Here is a 23,085-nt window from a genome sequence, read left to right as displayed (position 1 = left end):
TACCTTTTTTTAATTATTTTTGGTAGTTTAATTATTTATCAAATTATCATCTATAACTTATTTTTATAACTACAGTGTATTTCCCTAAAAATAAGGTACCCCTCTCTCACGTACCCACAATCTCTTTTTTTTTTTTTCAAATATTTTTCTCTCGCATCTTCAATTCACAACCGTATTTTACTCTCATTATTCTTTACCATAATTAGGACGATTTCTTCTTCTTCCTTATCAGTTATCCAATCTCGACAGATAACTAATTTCGTTATGTTATTTGTTGTATTTCTCTTCAATTGTTCATAAATTTCATCGTCTTTACCTTCACTTTTCATTCAATTTTTTATTTTTATTTTCAGCCATTGTTAGAGTACCTTAACAAGCTCTAACTCTTCATTTTAATGGCGGATATTGATACTCCAAGCAAAAATATACCAGTGGCAACAAGCAAAGCAGTGGAGGATCTCCAGCCAATGGCCGAAGCTCAGCCATAACAATTCGTTTGCTAAATCTCCATGGATAAAAGGCAAAATAAGAGGAAAATCCTTCTTATGTTTGCTAATCATGTGGTGTTGTTTATCTTATGAGTGATGAAGAATAGTATTGATTATAGCGATATGATATTGTAGCATTATCTAGGAGCAAGAGAATAGGTTGTTGTTGTAGAAACACCATTGATAAGAGTTGTGGAGTTTCATGCCCACCAAGTGTTTGATAAAATGTTTCAGTATATTTCAATGTATCAACAAACAGTGTATCTAATTTTTCAGTATATTTTAGTGTATTATTTCGCTGTATTTAAATGTATTTATCTCTTCTTCTTTTTTGGTGTAGAGCCTATTTTAACTCCACTTTGTTTTCAGGATTTTTGTATTTCGCTGTATTTCAATGCATTTCTGCATTTTGTATTTCTAATTTATGAAATAGTTATGATATATTTCATTGTATTTCTTTGTATATACGCATTCTACAACTTTGTGTTTCTTAAACAATCAACCATATTTCATTGTATTCCAAAGATATATTTTTCTATATTTGGAAGTTTTCAAATCTTTAGTGGTTTTTGAATTCAAAAAGTTTTGATTGTGATAAAAGTTGAGAGAGATTCGTGAGCTGTTATGGAATGCGTGAAATATGGTTGATGTAATTTAACTTACCATTTAAAAAGAAAAAGATAATCTATATATGCCTATTTTTTTACTCAACCTTTATTTCATTGTATGTCAAAGTAATTAACTCTTTTCTAAAGCAAAGTAGCTCACCATCACTAGACATTAAAGTTCAAGAGTTTCCTTTGATTTCCAACCTGAGCTACTAATATACATTAAAGTGTTTAAGACTACTTGATAAGTTCACCGTATTTTAGTCTATATTTCAAAAAAAGAAATAATACACATAATGCAAAAGTTTATTTGTAATTTGTGCATTTTATAGTTATATCTAGAGAATGCTAATAAAGGTTTAGCTATTTGTGACCAAGGTTCATTTTGCCAAAAAAAAAAAAAAACGAAAATTCTATATACGATGGGTATAATCTATCTAACTTATTTATATTAAAAGCACCTAAATGCTTTTTTATTAAAAAAAAGCATTAGAAATAGAATTGTAATTAAATTAAATACTATCAGGAAGAAAGAAACAAAATTCTATTAGGTTTTGTAAAAGCCCGTCTATTTATAAAAGATTTCCTACAATGGAATGAAAAAGAAAACCCTCAACACAATACTCAATATCTTTCTCTTTCAAATTTTATTCATTTTAAACTATACTACATTTTTTCCATAATAATTTACATTTACAATAGGTTAAGGTTGTATATGGATGATCGATTATTAATGATCTGATTGTTCTTTTAAATTTGTTAAGGAGTATTATTTGTTGTTCAATTATGCTACTCGTCTACTGTTTTAGCTTGTCTAGCTATTTGCTGCTCGATTATGCTACTCATCTACTTATCCACAATCCTTTTTTTGGCAAAAAAAATTGCTAAGAAGCATTTTGCTGTGACAATTCTGGAGCAGAAGAAAATTGAGAAATATGCTCATTGTAGACAAGAGGTCAAAGATGATAAATCCGTTATCATTTTACACTCTACTACTATGAGAAACATCAGCTTTTCCGTGGAGATACAATTCTTATCAAGGTTTTCAATGTAATCTTCTAACTGAAAGCCTCTAAATTGTATGTGGATTTTTTTCTTGATAAATATTTACATAATTTATGATAATTATTTAGTAATGTTTTGATGATAACTTTCCAGGGATTCGATTTTCAACTATCTAATAGCGTAGTGTTTGAATTATTTAATGGTGTAGTGTTTGAACTATTTAATGGCTTATTTGTTGTTTGGATAAGTTCTCGGTATATTTCTCACATATTTTACAGTTTATTATCGGTAAACATATTTTTAGCTTTTCTTCTTTGTGTCTTTTTGTGCTCTTCAATTATGTCTTTATATTTGCTTACAAAGATAGATTTTCCTACCATAGATTGGTTTTGATTTTTTTTTTTTTTTTCCTGTTCCTCTATTTCTTAATTTTGAAGTCCTTTATTTTATGTTGTTTTGGCTTTATTTCTTGAAAGTGCTGCAAACATGAACATGCGCTCTAAGTTACAAGGACACAATATTAAAACAAGAACAAGCTAAGCTTGTAGTATCATCGATTGAAAACCTTGTCATTGGATCAAAGGGAATGGTCGTTGTTGGACCCGTAAATGTGCAAACTGATTCTGTTGAAGCTTTGCCATCATCTCAAACTTCAATAGTGTACACATTATCTAACTTGATTAGTAATTTTTATGAAAAATGAAATAACTCAATAGACACATCTCTTCATATTTAATTAGTTATATTGCCGTAGGATGGAGACAAGAAGAGATTCATGAGAATTTGTTATGTACCTTATATCTTGCGCACATAAAAGTTGGTTTGTATATTTCTTTAACTATAGATTGATGATAACATATTTTTCAATATCGATATAAGGGTTTAACCTAATACTTATGACTTTAAGATCAACTCAGGTTTTTTCTGCTCGATTTTGGTAATCACCAGTGCTATAAACATTATTATGACAATAATAGATGGCTTCCATATGTGAGCACTATGACTCCTAAATATGGGTTTTGATAATTGAGATGAGTTTGTTCAATATGAAGCATGAAGTACCCTGCAAACTGAAGGCTTAAGTTAGCACAAACGATGAGTATTCACATGGTTTAGAAATTAGATATTCATTAAATTTGTCGAAATTTATAGAGAGGCAAATATCACATCAATTAAAGGTCAATTTTCTCTTGATTATTATGTAGTTTTTGAATTTCATACTTACCCCCTAATTGAAGTGAAAGGTCCATTTTTTTTTGTGCATTTAATAAATGCATAATCATGTTACATGACTACATCCGACTAAGGCTTCGTGGTGGAATCATTGACATCCTTCAAAAGTTACATTCGGGATGTGCAAGATGGTATGCCAAGTAGGTTGTGATATAACTTCTTCTTCTTTTTGTTTGAAATAGTAGGTCATCATAAACATATGAATAATCTTTTTTTTTCTCTTTGAAAATGATTTTGATAGGTGTCATCCAAAAATTAGTAAAAGGTTTGGACTAGCATAGATTATACACATGCTATCGACTCAATAGATTTTTCTTTTTAGATTTTATTCTTTTTAAATTATACAATTATTTTATAATTTACATAGGTTAATTAAGGACGTGGTAGCTAACTGTGCAATTGATGATTTGGTTAATTAATGGCATAATTTTTCTTGCCTTGACTATCAGTGCATCATAGAGGCGAACGCAAAGAAAGGTTAGCTTTTTTTGATTTTCATAATCATTAGAGATATTTGTCTAAGATTTATTACTACTTTTTTTTTTTTTATCATAATCATGTATGTTTTCAAATCAATTATATAACTTTTTCGGCAACTTTGTTGTTTATCAAATAGAACAGTTGGAAATTTTTTAGCCTTATTTTATTTATCTTTGAATTTTTAAAATGTTATCAGTTTTTAACTTTAAACATAATTTAATTATTGCTATAAAGAGATTAAAAAACCCAATGCTTGGTGTTGTAACATTATTTTGTCATTTAAATGAATGTTGCATCTAATTTGACGTTCATAGCTATTTCACAATATTTTTTGCCTTGTTATATAAAACTAGTGAATTTACCCGCGCTTCGCGCGGTCATAAAAATACCAATAATTTACTATATATAATATGGTGACAATTTTCATACTTCAAGCAATATTACATGTTAGAAGTTGTCCACGAAAAATTGTACAATTGACTCTTTCTTAATCAATTATTTCTTTGATTTCTTAAAAGTTGAAGTTTTTAGAGAATTTATGTTCTTTTTATATAATAATGATAATGTTATTTTTAATATACAGTTAATATCTATATATATAGAGTTAGGGGTTTTAAATATTTTTTGAGAGTTGCTCCTTATATATAAAAGTTTAAAATAAAAAATACAAGACAAAAGAATTGTTCAGACTTAACCGTTTCTATATATCTTGAAATACCCCACTTAATAGTTTGATTCCATACGAGAAAAAAGATATTTTTTAGAATTCACATGTTATCATCTTCTTTAAAGGCAATAGGTTATACGGTTGTATCTACATTGAGTGATCACATAAACTATTTCACAAATTATTAAATAAAAGGTCTATGGTTCTTCTTCATATATATTTATATGTGTGTGTGTGTAAAAGTTTTTAAATTACCTTATTCTCCCTCCACTAATGTTGCTTTACACATAATTATACAGATAATTAGGAACACTAAATAAAGGGTGTATTTCAATATTTAAAATTAATCTATTTAAGCGGTCAATTTTACATATTAAAACTAAGTTAGTAGTTAACATTTTAGAAAAAGTCATAAGTTACTAATTTAAACCAAAATAAACTACATTAATTAAAATTTCATATAAAACCCTAACTAAAGAGGCATCATAGAGAGTATAAAAAAGAAGAAAATAATACAATAAACACATTATTCCTGCAGCTTTAATCATTATAAATAGAAGACAATTTGGGAATCAAAGCATAATTGTCATAGCTTTTGTCGACATCCACTCCCATGCAAGCCACTCATCATCAAGAGTTTTTAGAAGCCAAACCAAAACATAAATATAATACTGTAATAAATACAACAATGTTACTACTTCATTATGGAATGAAAAGGATTTTAATTTGATAGGAGTCTCATAAAATACATAAGAATTTATATATATATATAGACAAATCTAAAGGAATACGATAAGGTCATGCATGTCTTAAACTTCTAAACTAATTATTCGGCATTTATGGACCTGAAAATAATGGGAGTTATGAACATTATTAAAAGTAAAAAAATAAAGAGGTGTGAGTAATAAAGATGGTATTTTTCAAAGAACATAAATGAAAAAAATGAGAGAATTTTGACAATTACTGCGAAAACATCTTAAATATAAGAATAAAGAATAACCAAAATTTTAATCTTTTGGATAAATTAAGAGGACAAAACTGCAAAATGTGATGTAATCAAAAAGGTATAAATAGCCATTTCTTCTTCCCTAGCCTCTACCTTTTATTTCTTCTCCCTCTTTTCTCTCATTGTTTTTTTTTAATTTTATATTTTTTCTTTTTCTCTCATTTCTCCCTCTTTCCTACTCACGAAACTCATAAAGACAAAAAAGGAAAAATATCCAACACAATCTAGTCTGGGAAGAAAGAAGAAGAATCATCACAAATGTAGACTTAAGACAAACTTTGACAATTTTAGGCTTTTAGCATTGAATTAATGCCAAACACAATAAAAAAAGTAAATAAGAGAGACATAATAAATAATTTTTTATTTACTTTCCACTAAATCTTATGATATACATTAAAGGTTTTTAGGCGAAAACGGTATAGAACTCACTAATTAATTCAGCAGTAAAGTTTTTTTACCTAAAAAGTCGGTAATTGGTTTAACATTAGAGTACACTGATCAAAGAAATTTACCTAGAATATACAAACCAATAATTTAATGCTATAACAATTAGTTTGCATGGAGTAAACTGAAGACTATAAACAATAAAGAAACTGATAAATTATGGTCCTATGTGAAACTAAAAATAGAGTTTCATCCTTATATGAAGATGTCTTTAGACTCATCCTCACATGAAGATGGTTTTTGAAATAGGAAAGTTGACAGGTTTTAGACCATTAAGCATAATGAGCAGTACTGTGGAAGTATAATGTACCCAAGAATAAATCTGAATCTCTAACAATAAATAAAAATAAAGCTTACCCAAAAAAATAAAAAAGAGGCTAGACATTGCTGCTAGCTTGAGCTTCTTCAGTGAAATGAACCCATCTCAATCCTGCAAAATTTTATGCAAAACAATACCCACAAGACAGTAAAAACAAAAAGGAAATAGAAGAAAAAAATTCTGGTCTTGGGGATGTTACATATATACACGGGTAATAATGAAATTGTAGAGTTAAGAATGAGGGTAAACTGTTGGAATTCAGCATGATTAAGAGAATTAAAGAATGATTTACAGTTTTTTAATCATAGCACATTTAATAAAATAAAGAGAGTTAATGGAGGATATAGAACGGTGCCTGTTGAATTTTCTTAACCTATAACAGTTTTTATCATTAATAAAGCACTTACAAAAGAAGAGGAAGAAAAATTGTAGTGGGGAAAAAATAAAGGAGACCGCTTCCCAAAAAAAAAAAAATTGAAGGAGACAGTTTGTTTTTGTGACCGTTGAACACTGAAAGTCTTCAACGTTTTTCCCTTTTTATTGAGCAATTAGTGTAGACATTTATTGACATCTTATAGGGTTGTATTTTTCAGCATAATTTGAAGAATATAAGAAAAAAGGTCAAAAAATTGACATCAAAGATAAATACGGTCAATTTTCTAAGTGATTATCATGTAGTTTTTGAATTTCATATTATATATAGATTACAAAAATTACTAAAAAGAAAGGAAGGTACATGAAAAAAGAAATGTAAAAAAGAAAATAGATGAAAAGATGAAGGAAAAACTCAATTATGTTGTATTTTGTCGGCGGAATTAAATTTTGTATTTTATCCTTCTTGCACCAGAAATTCTTTTTCAAGTTGATCAAATATCACATGATAAAAGATGGTGAAAAGGAAAGCGGTATGCCACAATTAAATTCGATCTTGAGTCTACTTCTCTTAATTGTATTAGATGCGAGATTTCTAGATCTTGAATGGCGGGGGAAACAACAATAACAAAATTAGTTAACAATTAAATAATTCGAAGGAATCAATGAGACCAAAAATTATGTGAAAGGATCCTTGGGCACAATTAGCATAGATTTGAAGCACAATAGGAAATCATTGACAATGTCAATAGATTCAATGTTATTACATTTAATAGATTTAATAAATTTTTTTAAATTATATGGAATTATTTTATAATTTACATAGGTTAATTTAGAATTAAGAAATAATCATTATTATTGTTATTGTAGGAAATAACTGACCTGATCATGGTTGTATTCTCCATTTCTCCATAAAATACTGTCTGGTCTTTCAATTCAATTCAATAGACACAATTGGTATTCATGCTTGTTTAGGAGGATGATAGAGAGAACGGAACAAAGTAAAATTGAACAACACAAATAAATAATAAAAGTACTCATAATATTAGTTAGATTTTGTACTCGGAAGATTATGAATCAGTGTCAGATTTATCATTAAAATCCAAAATGAATGATTTATCTAGTCAAAAATATATATGCCTATCTGGGTAAAGAGCTTTGTTGTTTATGAAAAGACAAGAAGGTTCTTTTGGAATCATTGTTTGAGTCGTTTTTTCACATTCATAATGTTTGGATTTTTAATAGCAATTAACGGGCTGACTTACCAGGAGCAAGAACGTTACTTTAACTTTAATGATTACTCATTTACGTTAATAGATGATTAATTGCAATTAGGGATTTTTATCACCAAAATACCTCAGCAATTCTTTAAATATTGCCTTCTCATTTAAAGAAATGAAAAAATGTCAAAAAAAGGAGAAAAAAGATAAATAAGAATGGTGGTCATAGAGTATTTCACAATATTTTTTGCCTTATTATATATATAGATTTATAATTTATAAACACGTCTGACACGTCTGCTAAAAGCTAGTGATTTCAAAATTTGCACGAATCATATTTTATTTAGAATATCTCTGAATTTGATACACTTCAATCCATATTTAACTATCATAAATTTCAAGAATTAAACTAATCAAATTTTAGTATTTGTTGGATTCTTTTCTTACCATAAATTCCATCATATTATTTTACCCAATTTATAATATAAGAGTAAAATTTTACATATTTAACTCCAACTTAGTTAAATACTCTTGTAAAAAGAAAAGAAAAATAGAGTGGATGGGGGTAAGTAGAAGGACCAGTTAGTAAATCCAACGAGAATACAAGAACTGTGGAGAGTGAGAGAAAGAGAGAGCAACCCTAGCAAGCATCAGAAACTTTATCCTATGTTACCAGAGAAGAAGAAGAAGTCGAATGGGCATGAGGGAAAATTAGCAAATAGAGAAGCTAAACCTCAACAGAAGAAGAAGAGTAAATCGACTTCAAATATTGAAAAGGGTAATCTTTTCAATCAAATTACAATTAGCAATGGAGAAGAAGCAAGTCAAGAGGTTAATCAGAAGAAGAAGAAATCAGATCAAATTTGTAAAGGTATCTGTTCCTTTCTGCTGCTGCTTTTTCTTTTAGTTTTTGTTTGCGCTCCACTACTATCTGCTCCTGCTTTATTTCAGGGAAGAATAGTACAGAGCAGATGGATGTTGATAAGGTGAGGAGTTTAATTGTTGTTGCTTGCTTGGACTTAGATTCTTTCATTGCTCTGTTTATGAGACAAACCCAACAAATAAATACTAGTTTGAAGAAATCATGAATTTTTCCAGGTTTATCTTTTCTAAAGTCTGGCTTGAAATTATTTAATATTTGAATACCTTAAACAAATTGTCTGATCACATTTTCTTTTCTATCTAGCGAACTCACTTCCAAGAGGAAATTCTTACGGACATCCTCAACAGGTTACCTGTGCAGTCTCTTCTCCGATTCAAATGTGTTTCAAAATTCTGGGAAACATTGATCTCCGAGCCATACTTTAAGATGACGCATCTCAATCATGCCAAGAATGACCAGAATTCCCAAAAACTTCTTATACGTTGCCTTGAAAATGATTTATATTCCATGTATTGTGTTCCTTTATCATCGTCGGTTCAACCAGTTGAGAATGTACGAAAACTTGATTTCTCTGTAATCTCTAGACCATATAATTGTGCAATCCGTGGTTGTTGTGATGGCTTGGTTGTTATCCAAGTTAATGATAATATTGATGGTCGACGCACTATATATTTGCTATGGAACCCCTCCACAGGAGAATCAATAGTACTTCCCGATCCAGAGCTTCCACAGCAGGAAGAATCTCGTTTGGGATTGGGTTATGACTCAACTTCTGGTGGCTATAAGATCCTTAAAATTCACACTAACATAGATCGTCCTGGTGAAATTCTTGTGTTGAAAAGTTGTTCCTGGAGAAATATTGATAAACATCCTCGTGGCATTTGCAATGAGATCGAAGGTATGCAGTCTTTGCCAATTGTAAACGAGGCATTTCATTGGATCGGTATTTTTGGAAGTCATTCTGTGGTTTCAAGAAATTATTTGGTGGTTTCATTTAGTATTTCAAGTGGAGTGTACGGAGAGATACCTTTGCCAGAGCAAATTTTATGCTTGAAGGCCAAAATCATTATTGGCGTTTCAGTATTGGAAGGTATGCTTTGTATTTATTCTAATTCTTATCTTCAGATTCAGAGGAAGGGAGCTTTAAAGTTATGGGTATTGAAAGACTATGATGTCAAGGAATCTTGGACTGCATTGTTAACTATCGAAGATCCTTGGATTGATATAAAGGCCATGCCGAAATATAGGTTTGCGGATGGTGAACTACTATTTTGGTGCCTAAGTCGTAAATGTACAGGGCATGCTTTTAGGACATCTAGAGGACCATTTAGATTATGGCCTCGATGTGATATCCTTCAGACTGGAATCGCTTTTACAGAAAGCTTGATCTCTCCAAAATCACTTATTTAGTGTTGGCTTATGTATGATCGGTCTGCTTTACTTGAGCCGAGGGTCTATCGGAAACAGCCTCTCTACCTATAAAGATAGGGTAAAGTCTGCGTACACACTACCCTCCTCAGACCCTACTTGTGGGATTACATTGGGTATGTCGTTGCTTATGTATGATCCAGGCACTTTTAATCTTTTTTCGGTTACCATGTTACAACCTCTAATTAATTTTTCTATTGCTCGCTAGTTTTTAAGTCTCAAAATGTATTTACCAAAGATGTCAGCTTGCTTATTTCTCGTTCTCAGAGAAACAACAGGAGTGATTTCTTTGCTAAGAAAGACATGGTTAACCCCTCGTCTCTTGTACCTATTATTGTTTGTCTAGTCTTATATAATAGTGTAATTGTTTTGAATAAATGCACTGTCTATGCTTCAGCTGTAGTTAAGTGGAAGGAAGAGACCTTATTCAAGAGAAGAGGATTATATATCTCAACTAATTTCTTATTTTCCGGTTTATGATGCCTTTCTACTATTTCTAGTTATGACTATGCATTTATGTGGATTCAACCAAGCATTATTTTTTAAATCATCAGAAGTAAATAGAAATTGCTAGGATCTATTTGCAGTCATTGTTTGGTTTAGCAAGACATCGGCGCGAGTAAAAACAAATTCTAAGCACAGCTTTATCGGGATTATATGGAAAATTGGACAAAGTTTTCCCTATTTTAGGCTATCCAAATTTTTTATTGTCTCAGCTAAATCACACAACAAAGAATATCCTAGACAAATCATCACCACCAGTATCCGCCAACCTTTTACAACCAATAACACTATGTTTATCTAAAAATACGGTAAGAAAGTCTAGCACTGGTCACAAATTCATAATAATCAAAGAATAGACAATAATAAATAATAAGGGACACAATCCGCTCGAATCATTGCGGGTTAAACCAAACCGTCAAATCTATGCACTTTAGCCAGGAACGTCCTCATATGTGTCAATTGTTGCCTCTGTAAAAAATATTCGATCCGTTCCAAAATAAGTGTCACATTAGCAAAAACTATTTGTCTCAAAATGAGTGTCATCTTAAAAATTCAAAACAAAAATTGAGAAATGTTTTTGTTTACACGAAAAATCATTACAGTTGAATTTGCGCACGTGGTCAAGGACACGTGGATCCATATAACCAAAATTATCAAATAGCAAGTAATAATTAACAAGACAAGTGAAAGTAAGGCATAGCTAGTTATGTAGCCTGGGCCTTGGACAAGCTTTGAGCTAGAGTCTCTAGACTGTGAGACACTATGACCTCCACGAATTAAGCAAGAAAGAGCAAATGCTAAGAATAATATAAGTATTTTGTATTACTGTATAGTGTTTCAGGTGCCTTACAATAGGATGAGTAACTCTATTTATACTAGAGCTATGCGGTGCATGATCCACAAATCATGTCCTTTTCATTACCAATATCAATGCCAAAGGTAATAAAAAGTAAAATAGGGATTCAATGCTATGACAATGAAGGGCAATAATGCACATTAAGATCGGAGGAAAACTTGGGGTTTCTTGTAACGGTTGCACATTGAATGACGTTTGACCGGTGAGTTGTCTCCGGTAGAGGCTGCCGAGTTACTCCTCCGGAGCGTCGTTATGCTCTCCCGGAGCCCCTCCCTTGCTGACTCAAATCTGACATGTCACCATCGCCACGTGCCATCCTTTGATATGTCCACTTGGTGTTGACGGATTTTACCCTATACAAGCACCCAATTCTAGCATAACAATTTACACTTCACGTACTTTAACAAATCATATTGCATGTTGTCTACTTTTTCTACTAGCTCCACATTGTTCTTCAAGGCTAATTGTTAATCCTGAGTCATCTTTATTGAGAGATTTCTTCGAGCTCATACGATCTAGGATTGATTATCATATTATCGTTTTATAATTACTTGATTCCATTACTTTATCACTTGCTATTTACCTTTATCTATAACGAATCAATCAACGTATTCTTTAAATCACTAAATAAATTCAATTGTACCTTTTAAGGGTAAACAGTTTGGCAAGGATAATTGTGATCAATAAAGGATAATTCCACTACTTTAAATTTTGAGGGGTCATTGGTAGCTGGTTAAGAGACCACTTATTCATGTATTATTCTCTGAATAACCAATACAATATTTGGTAGCTAGCAAAGAGACATCTTATTCATATATTAATTTTTGCACACTTATACCGTGTTTCGTAGCTAGTTAGGAAGTAAGTTATTCATATATAAAATTAGTACGACGTTTGGTTTGCAATTTAGAAACCCGCATAACTAATACATGTATAACTTATGAGGAATCCATGTATTATTTTATATAAGGTAGAAGATCGAATTACTAATACATGAAATAAAAAGTTGAAATGACAATATTATCCTCATCATTTTCCACTCAAATACTGCCCTTTTCTAAACAATTTTTTAATATAATTTTTTGTATATTATTTTAATTTTAATTGTAAATAAATATTTTAATTTTAAAAAGTATATAATATTTATTAACTTTTAATAAAAAAACCAACATTTAAAATAATAATTTACGCATAACTAAATCATGCATAAGTAAACCCTGCATATTCCTGCTATGAATATTCCTGCTCAAGAGTGTTGGATGGTTCGGAAAATTCTAAAAATGAGGGAAATATGACAAACACTTGGAGACACCACAAAACTGATTCAACGAGGTAAATTCCTTATCTCTAAAGTCTATGCTAAAATTAGGGGTGATGTTCAAAGTGTAGATTGGAAACACTTAGTATGCCACAATTGTGCTGAACCAAAGCAAACTTCATCTTATGGCTACAATTATGGGGTAGATTGAGAACTAAAGATGTGTTGTTAAAATGGGGTATATCTGTGTCTGCTACTTGTGTATTGTGCTCTCAAGCACTAGAATCTGCTGACCACTTATATTTTGAATGTCCTTATACTCAAACACTATGGAAGGGTATGTTAGAGTGGCAAAAATGGTATAGAAGAATACAAAGCTGGGAAACTGAATGGAAATGGGTTAAACAAAATTCTAGAGGCAAAGGGGCAAGGGGCACTATCTTGAAGGCAAGCTTTGCGGCTGTGATCTACTCCATATGGATTGAGAGAAACGCAAGAGTATTCCAGACCAAGGCTAAACCAGTTGATGTTATTCTTCACCAGATACAACTTGGACTATGCATCAGGGTTAGAGGAAATAGGAGGTTGGAGGATTGTATTGGCACTTACTAGGTTGGATAGTTTGTTAGCAATGGTTGTTCAGGTGTCCTGTAGATGTTGAGGACTGATAGTTTGGTTAGTTTTTTTTCCGAGAAGGGTGGAATAGGACTATCCCCCTTGGTTATGTACTGTTTCAACCTGCATAACTAGTAAAACCTGCCAAAAAAAAACCTGCATAACTAATAGCTGCATAATTAACAGCAAAAACAACAACAACATACCCAGTATAATCCCATTAGGTGGGGTCTAGGAAGGGTAGAGTGTACGCAGACCTTACCCCTACCTCTTGATGGGTGGGGAGGTTGTTTTCGATAGACCCTCGGCTCAAAGACAGATGAAAAAGCAACAGTAATATTAAACAATAATAATAAGTATTAATAGCAGCGAGATAGTAGGACGACGAAGTGAAAAAAATAACTAATAGCTTCATATCTAAATCATGCTTAACTAATATCTTCATTACTAATACCCGCATAATTAATACCTACATTACTAATACCTAAATCAATTAACATTTGATTGAAAGGAATTTGTGCGAGTCACTTCTGAACTCTAATGTGACTATGAGCCCGTTTGGATTGGCTTATAAGTTGCTAAAAACAACTTATAAGCTGTTTTTAATTTTTTTGAGTGTTTGGTACCAAATTTATAAGCTATAAGACATTTTGTCTTAAAATAAGCCCAAAAATATAATTAGACTCGTTTCGCTTAACTTATCTAAAACAACTTATAAAATTGTTTTTTTCTTGAAAAAATATAAGTTGGGCTATCTTAACTTATTTTTTTTTAGGCTTATAAGCTGCTTTTTTTTTAACCCATCCAAACAGGCTCTATGTTCTCTCTCTATTTTTATTAAAATTACTTTTCTGGAGAAATTGTTTTGACTAGATCTTGTTTTATTTTACCCAAGATTCAAAGCGTACTAGTAGGATGTTTAGGTGGACCCTTGTGTTTAGGCATTTTTTTGCGCGGACTCAAACGCAGTGGTCTTTAATTTTTGTCCTTCATGGTCTTTAATTGTTTTTCATGCTATTTATTTAATACAAATGTCCAGACATGTTTCGCAATGCATAATATTTGTAATATTTTTATTTTTGAATTTTGAAAATTAAAATTTTACCTCGCTCGACATAAATTATGTGAGAATTAAATTATGCAGCATAAGTTTTGTAATATTTTTCATATTATGTTGAGTGTTAAAAAAATTTAAAATTATGTCATTTTTTTCTTGTCGACATATAATAATATATATACCGTATGTATGTTATGATACATATGCCAAAATTAAAGTAAAAAAAATAAAAATACAAATTTAAGGACAAAATTTAAAATTATGCCATGTTTTATGTGGGGCAAGGCCCAAGTTGTCAGACATAATTTGCGTATATGTTATAATATATATGCCGAAATTAAAACGTAAAATACGTTTTGTGAAATCTAAATTATGCTGCGGTAAAAATGCAAGGGAAAAAAAATTAAAAATCACAAATTTAAGGACACAAATTAAAGAACACCCCGAAATAGGGACATTTGTGCAAATGACGCGTGTTTATGTGGGGCAAGGCCCAAGTCTTATTCCCAACAACAGTGCACGCCCATTTCCCATCAACTGTCCATATCCTTTTGTTTCCTGATATGAATTTCAAAAACCTAATTTTGAATTATAGGATTCATCAACAGTCCATATCCTTTTGTTTCATGCATGCAATATATTATAATCCCATTTGATATATGGTAAAATGTTCTTATCACACATTGCAGTTCAAAAATTTACAAAGTTTATGCGTGTTTCAAACGTACATTACGAAAATAAGTTAATTACGTAAAATATATCGAATTCTTTAGTTATACATATTAGCCTCATTAAAAAATAAAAATATAAACGGTTCCACTTGAGACCGGCGCGCATTATTAAAGGATGTGACATATTTTATTTAGTTAATTTATTTAATGAGATATCTAGTGTTATTATGATATCATATACTCCCTCCGTTCACTTTTACTTGTCCAGTATTCCAAAAATAGATTTTCACTTTTACTTGTCACTTTTAGTATATCAAGATGAGACAATTTTTTTTTATTTTTTTTTACCCATGGTATTAAATACTCACTTCAAATCATTTTTCAAATCCAATAAAAATATACACCAATTTATATGGGCACATTGATAGATTATGCACTTCATTTATTATTTCTTAAGGAGTGTGCATAGTAAAAAGTTGACAAGTAAAAGTGAACGGAGGGAGTATTTAATAATGTTTAAAACAAAATCGTTTTTTTTTTCCCGAACAAACGTTTTTGGGTTTAGGTTTGTGAATATTTTTGAAAACTTTCCTAAATCAATGGACTAAAGGTGCGTTGGTTTCAATAACAGGCGAAACACATTTTGATGAATCTTTCTTTTTTTTTTACAAAAAATAGTTTGTATTTGTCAATCAAATCTCATCTCATTATCGAAAGAATTTAAGTTTTATGCACTGTCAATGTATAAATTTTTTTACATCATCAGGTAAATTAAAGGACAATCACGGTAACTTTTATAATTAAGATTTAGGAAAAGATACTAAAAATAATTAATTAGAGTCCTAATTGTACTCTAATCAAATTTGTTATTTCCTTTTCCGGCGAAATCAATTCTCTGTCCCTTAATAGTGTTAAATCAAAATTACTGTCAATGAAATAGTCCTTCAATGCATTAGACGTTGTGAATAATTCTTCACCGTTTCAGCCGTAATTGATCTTTAGGAGTTTCTGTTGCTTTAAGGGTTCACTAATACTGGTTTTTTTTTTTGTTTTTTTTTTTGGTGACTGCTATTTATGAACAAATTTCCAAAAAGAATTCCTCTATTTAGTTGAGAAGCATGTGACTATAGCTATTATAAAAATTTGCATCAAGTCCCCTAGGTGCTTATATTAAAGAGATCAAAGGCAGACAGATTGCAAAGAAAGTTGAAATAAGACATGGAAAGGAGATTTGGAGGAGAGATTGTGTTAAAAGCACGATTTGGAGGAGAGAGAAAGCAACTGTAGTGCTTAATTAAAGGAAAAGAAACAAAATAATTCGGAAGAAAGTGTAACCTACTACTTATCTGATGGTGTAAAAATTTTTATCCACTGACAATGCACAAAATTTAAACTCGAAAGAGAAAATCTCTTTCATCATTCTTGCCAATGGCAAAATATTTAAATTAAATTATTTTTTTAATTTTTGGCATTTATTTATTCTTAAACAGATTAGGTTAATCACAATAAGTAAGTTTAATATTTAAAATATAATTGAACCCCCTCTTTTAAGCAATTCCAACTATTATAATTTCATCCACCCGCCTAGCTCCTTCGAATTCTAAAAAGGATTGGGACCATTTCAAATTAAGAGACTTCATTATTTAAAATTCAAGTAACCCACCAGCAGTATAATAATATTAAGATTCTTCATGGTATACAAATTACATGCAAATTTGTATTAGGATGAGGCTTAGATATTACAATCTTATTCAACAAGTAATTATTTTTTAATAATATTTTTAACTTTTGGAGAGTAACAAAATCGTCTAATATTTAAAGAATATTTTGCATTATATACAGTGATCATGGTAAAATATGTTTGCTTAATTCTAATAGTATAAAATATTATTTATAATACATGATTTATATTGAACTGAGGAGGAGCGAGATTTTCGGAATTTTGATTTAGCCCGTCATATTTTGTACGTAGCAAATGCTTAAACCCGTGTGCTTCCTTAACAAGTGCGAAAAAAAAAAAAAAAAAAAACAGCAGCAGCTAATATTGAGGGAGTATTAAATAATTTTGCAAGTAAAAATTAATTGAAATTTTGGGGTTGGAACTATGTTTATGCAAATCGAGAAATTAGGGGGGCTGATTTTGGGAGGGTTTCGTCCGTACAAGGTAAGGAATTTATATGGATATACTGCTAAAATATGAATACTATTAAAACTTGTATGGTTATGAATTACAGTAATGATTGTCATCCTCGCCGCAAGAAAATCTGCTAAGCAGTTTCACGTTTTTCTTTGTTAAAAAAAAAAAAAAAAAAACTCTGAGTAAATTTAGATATTGGTATTTCAATTTTTTACTATAAAATTTACAATTAGAAATATTTATGTACTAGCCATATATGCCCGTGCGATGCACGGGCTGAACATGTTTATTCACTTTAATTGGCCTATCTTTAAGATTTGTATTTTGTAAATAGTTTTTTAAAATTTGTCATAGTCATGACAATGAAAGTTGTTCATCAATGTGAAAAAGAAAATCAGTAAGAAGGTGAGAGAAAATTAATATTTTGATTTTAGATTTTTTCTTTTAAATTGTTTAATATCTTATATGTATACGGATAAGTTAATATTCATCTCAATTAATTAACTGTTCAAATCCAAACATAAGAACCATTGTTGTATATATTTTTTAAAAACAAAACTAATAAAATATTTTTATTAAATTAATTAAAAAATATGAGGAAATAAATGTGTCGGATAATTAAAATTGAAGTGCATACATCTATGGAATAAATATTAAGTATTATGACATATTAGAAATGTGATATGTTATATCGTAAATCACCAAATTTTAATTCCGAAATGAAAATATAAAGTAATACATTTTATAAATGTAAAGAAACAATAATCAGATAATGTAAAGGAGAGTAAGATAAGTAAAGTATTGACAAAGACTTAATACTTTAAACATAAAAAGAGGACGAATAATAGCAATGCAAATTTGTACCAAAAGTTATATAAATTACACACTTTAACCAACTATTTTTTTACCCCACTTAGACATTTGTCATAGTCTCTCTCCAATAGACTATTTTCAAGAATATTTATTAGAAAGGGTTAATTTTATTTTGGTTTTATAAATGAATAAGTAATTTGGACACACACATACTATATTTTTCAAGAATGTGAAAAGTTAAGAGTGAACAAGTAAAAGTGCACGGAGGAAATAATTGTGTCGGAGAATTAAAATTGAAGTGCATACGTCTATACATGAGAAGGGAATAAATATTACGTACTATGACATATGTCTACGTGGGATATAAAAATAGTTGGATAAAGTGCACAAGTTATATAGCTCATGGTACAAGCATTCATTGTGTGTACAGTTTGTGAAGCTCATGAGAAGAAAATAAATATTCAGCAAAAATGTGAAAAGTCAAAAGTGAACAAGTAAAAGTGCACAGAGAAAATAAATGTGTCGGAGAATTAAAATAGAAGTGCACACGTGTACACATGAGAAGAGAATAAATATTCAGTACTATGACATATATCCACGTGGGATTTATTAATTATTAAAGAATGTGAAAAGTCAAAAGTGCACAATTTGTGAATCTTTTGGTATAAGTTTGAACAGCTGTGTTCGTACCCCCAAGTCACTTATATATATTAGAAATATGGGAAGAAAATAAATATTCAGCAAAAACGTGAAAAGTAAAAAATAAACAAGTAAAAGTGCAGGAAGAAATAAATATGTGTCGGAGAATAGTGCACACATGTATACATGAGAAGAGAATAAATATTCAGTACTATAGCATATATCCACGTGGGATTTATTAATTCTTAAAGAATGTGAAAAGTCAAAAGTGAACATATTAAAGTGCACGAACGAAATAAACTTGTGTAGGAGAATTAAAATTTGAAGTGCATACGTCTATACATGAGAAGGGAATAAATAGTAAGTACTATGACATATGTCTAAGTGAGATATAAAAATAGTTGAATAAAGTGTACGAGTTATATAGCTCATCGTACAAGCATTCATTGCGTGTACAATTTGTGAAGCTCATGGGAAGAAAATAAATATTCAGCAAAAACGTGAAAAGTCAAAAGTGAACAAGTAAAAGTGCACGGAATAAATAAATATGTGTCGGAGAATTAAAATAGAAGTGCACACGTGTACACATGAGAGAGAAAAAATATTCAGTACTATGGCATATATCCACGTGAAATTTATTAATTCTTAAAGAATGTGAAAAGTCAAAAGTGAACATATTAAAGTGCACAGACGAAATAAATTTGTATAGGAGAATTAAAACTGAACTGCTTATGTCTATACATGAGAAGAGAATAAATATTCAGCTAGAATACGAAAAGTCAAAAGTGAACAAGTAAAAGTGCACGGAGGAAATAAATGTGTCGGAGAATTAAATTTGAAGTGCATACGTCTATACATGAGAAGGAATAAATATTAAGTACTATGACATATGTCTACGTGGGATATAAAAATAGTTGGATAAAGTGTACAAGTTATATAGCTCATGGTACAAGCATTCATTGCGTGTACAATTTGTGAAGCTCATTGTCCTGTGTTAGTACCCCCACCGCGGACGAAATAAATTTGTGTAGGAGAATTAAAATTGAACTGCATATGTCTATACATGAGAAGAGAATAAATATTCAGCTAGAATACGAAAAGTCAAAAGTGAACTAGTAAAAATGCACGGAAGAAATAAATATGTCGGAGAATTAAATTTGAAGCGCATACGTCTATACATGAGAAGGGAATAAATATTAAGTACTATAACATATGTTCCGTGGGATATAAAAATAGTTGGATAAAGTGTACAAGTTATATAGCTCATGGTACAAGCATTCATTGCGTGTACAATTTGTGAAGCTCATTGTACAAGTGGGGGCAGCTGTGTTCGTACCCCACCGCACTTATATATAATGAAAAATTCATCCATCTAAGGAAAATAGTGAATTTCAATAGTACTATGATTATTATATCTAATTTCCAAAATATGCTTGGAATCAATTTGTTACTGGTAATATTTAATAATTAAATTTACGTATTAGAACTGCAGTAAAAGTAGCACTAAAAATTTAGGTTGTTTATTGTCATGAACATTTTAAAACAATTACTGAACATTTTTTTTGTGCGGACCCTTCAAAGGCACTGGTCTTTAATTTTTGCCCTCAAATTTTAAATCTTTAATTTTTTCCCTTCGTCTAAAACTCATGAGTTCTGGGTTTGAACCCCAGCTCAATCAAATATTTTAAAAAAAATCGTCAGGCAGAAATTTGTACCAAATTTAGGCCTATTTGGGCAAAAGTTAGGCTTTAAAACAGAGGTTTGTAAAATTTCAACTAAGTTTAAAAAAACAAAAAAAAAATTGTCTGATGTCTGAAGGCAAAGTTTTGCCTTCTGGTGAAGGTAGAGTTTTGCAAAGCTCTGTCTTGCGAATTCAAACTCTATCTTGCGTTTTTTTTTAATTTTTGACTGAGAGGGGATTTGAATCCGAAATCAAATAATTTTTAGCGAAGGACAAAAATTAAAGACCACCAATTTGAGGGACAAAAATTAAAGACCAGTGCCTTTGAAGGCCAATCGTGCAAATGACCCATTATTGAATCCCCAAATAGTTGTACTAAATATTCTGTTGGACCGGCATATTTCAACTTTTGCAATGAAATAATAAATATCCGATTATAATCAAGGAAAAAATTGTATGATTCTCAATAATAGTGATGTCATTTAAACGAAGCATCTGAAATATTGTACATCATAATGATTTCAAAATTTATGTAAATCATTTTTTATATTTTTGAATATCTCTGATTGCTTGTACATTCAGTCTATATTCAACTATCATAACTTTCAAGAATTACAATAAGTAAACTATTCAAATTTTAATATTTGTTGGATTTTTTTCTTAACATAAAATTTCACATCATATTTATAATTTATTTTACCGACACAATTATAATATATGAGTAAATTTAACATCTTCAACACCATATTTTGTTAAATACCCTTGTAAAATGAGTATTTATTACTCTGGTGAAGTTTTCATTTAATTGGGCAACAAGCCAAGTTGAGACCACTAAACCTAACCTAGGCTCGTTTAAATCCAACTCCCCTTCTTTATGTCCTTTCATTGTTGTTCATTTAGCTAGAATTGTATAACTTTATATAGTTCGATTGATTTTGATAAATCCAATGGTTGGCACAGTATAGGCTGCAAGAGAAGATATCTATTTTGCTCCAGATGTTTGGACTATATCGAAACAAAAGAAAGACTTAAAGACTAGTGCATTGCACAGCATATAAAGCACACAACGTTCAGAAAATAAACGCAACTAATGCATAAAAATAGCTCTAATTTAGGCTAGAAAAAGAACACTTCAACAGAGTTCTTGGCAAAATCTTGACATTAAGAAAGAATACATGAATCTTTACAAGAAGTTAACACATACAAAAAGCTCCAACGAATGTGTAATTAAAGACTAAGATGAATAAGCAGGGAAGTAAGACAGAGACAAAGAGTGCAGCCAAGAATAGTAAATCCAATAGTCCCACCAACCATGCCCAAAAGTTCAACACAGTGAGATATGTAATCCAAATATTCTTTCTTGCGCTTCTTGTCATTATATAAACTTGCATTAGTAGCTGTATAATTCCAACCTTGCTTACATGTCAAACACCTCTCCATTCTCTCTTTGATCTTCACTTTTTCTATTCTTTGCTTTAATACTTGTAAGTTTGCATCGACAACATGCCTTGATTTACCTGCAATAATAATATAATTTTAATAGAAAATACAATTAAAAATAGCAGACATACAAGAAAAGAAAAAAATAAACAAATTATATACCTTCATCCTTGTAGCTCTGAGCTCTGACTTGCGGTACTTTTGGACGGATCCTATACTTGCTAGATGACATAATGGTTGCTGGACATTTAACAACTGAAGAAGCCATCATGAGAAGTTTTTTTTAATTGAAATCGCGAGACAGTTTGGTTCTTTAAATCTATCTAGCACCCTGGAGAAGGGGCACGGTATTGCATTGAAATTTTTGAACGGGAGAACAACAAATTGGAATTGCCAAATAAAACATTCAAGCACCATGCTGAAGTTCTTATATATGCAAGAATCCTCTGCTGATAACTCTTTTGAATTATGATTGTGTAATCGAGCAAAAAAAAATATTTTTTTGTTTCAACATTTGTGTCACATCTGAGAGATAACATAGAATTTTATCACTTCGTTAACATGCAATTTTTCTTTTACTATTTTTGTCTTTACCTAATGTTGTGTTGGGGCTTTCTTAGCGGGACAACACAATAATCATCAATAAGATATGGGAGTAAAATATGATAAAAAATTGTTAATTAAGTGCGTCCTCGATACGAAAAAGAAGGGACATTGACCCGGATTAAATTAATTGGGAGTTTGTTTCTGGATTTACTAAGTCAATATACAATTATACACGACATTGAAATGAGAGTTTATTCATCGAACATGTCTGTTTATTATGAGAGTTTATTCATCGAACATGTCTGTTTATTATGTGTTCAATTAATATTAATTGACTATTCATATGGCTATCACTAGTTGTCTCACAACTCACAAATTTGTCATTTCTGCGAGGACCAAGTTAAATTTGGGGTCAACTAAAAAAGCTCAAGTAGAGTTAGAAATTGTCAAACAGCTTATATTCTAAGTATGTAGAACCGCGTTTTTTCTAGAGTCAAGTTGTATTTCCCATGCAAAATTGTCTTGTCATGTGGAACATCTTTCGTCTTAGGGTCGCATCCACATAAACAATTTCCATTTCAACAAGATTTATGTCCCTTTTTTTAGTGTGTAAAATGAAATTCTATCTCAATGATAAAGTTGTAATAATGTCATTTCGTTTTAACTTGAAGTTTCATCTTACTCAATTAGTTCCCTCGTTATTATAACTCTTCCT

At 30.5% G+C, this 23,085-nt stretch overlaps 2 protein-coding genes across 2 annotated transcripts; one reads left to right on the top strand and one right to left on the bottom strand.

Annotated features, from left to right (window-relative positions):
- Positions 1-8,508: 8,508 nt before the first annotated feature.
- On the top strand, positions 8,509-10,531 carry LOC132047858 (F-box protein CPR1-like). The gene is made up of 3 exons (XM_059438837.1): positions 8,509-8,713; positions 8,794-8,828; positions 9,029-10,531. The coding sequence occupies exons 1-3, from the start codon at positions 8,509-8,511 to the stop codon at positions 10,133-10,135; spliced, it is 1,347 nt and encodes a 448-aa protein (XP_059294820.1). The 3' UTR covers positions 10,136-10,531.
- A 10,939-nt stretch (positions 10,532-21,470) lies between these two features.
- Positions 21,471-22,384, bottom strand: LOC132048296 (uncharacterized). Its single transcript, XM_059439203.1, has 2 exons — positions 21,987-22,384; positions 21,471-21,901 (listed from the first exon to the last, which is right to left on the bottom strand). Exons 1-2 carry the CDS (start codon positions 22,093-22,095, stop codon positions 21,612-21,614), a joined length of 399 nt encoding a protein of 132 aa, XP_059295186.1. The 5' UTR covers positions 22,096-22,384; the 3' UTR covers positions 21,471-21,611.
- Between the last annotated feature and the right edge of the window lie 701 nt (positions 22,385-23,085).

This window comes from Lycium ferocissimum, chromosome 2 (genome assembly GCF_029784015.1).
Source record: "Lycium ferocissimum isolate CSIRO_LF1 chromosome 2, AGI_CSIRO_Lferr_CH_V1, whole genome shotgun sequence".
Classification (NCBI taxonomy): Eukaryota; Viridiplantae; Streptophyta; class Magnoliopsida; order Solanales; family Solanaceae; genus Lycium; species Lycium ferocissimum.
Note: the sequence above shows the minus strand (reverse complement) of the source record. Positions and strands in the feature narration are given on the sequence as shown.

Bases quoted from the DNA above. Each gene is read 5' to 3' on its own strand.
- LOC132047858 (XM_059438837.1), top strand. From the start codon at position 8,509: ATGTTACCAGAGAAGAAGAAGAAGTCGAATGGGCATGAGGGAAAATTA. The intron at 8,714-8,793 runs GTATCTGTTCCT...GCTTTATTTCAG, and splicing joins ATCAGATCAAATTTGTAAAG to GGAAGAATAGTACAGAGCAG. The intron at 8,829-9,028 runs GTGAGGAGTTTA...TTTTCTATCTAG, and splicing joins AGCAGATGGATGTTGATAAG to CGAACTCACTTCCAAGAGGA.
- LOC132048296 (XM_059439203.1), bottom strand. From the start codon at position 22,095: ATGATGGCTTCTTCAGTTGTTAAATGTCCAGCAACCATTATGTCATCT. The intron at 21,902-21,986 runs GTATATAATTTG...TTATTATTGCAG, and splicing joins TCAGAGCTACAAGGATGAAG to GTAAATCAAGGCATGTTGTC.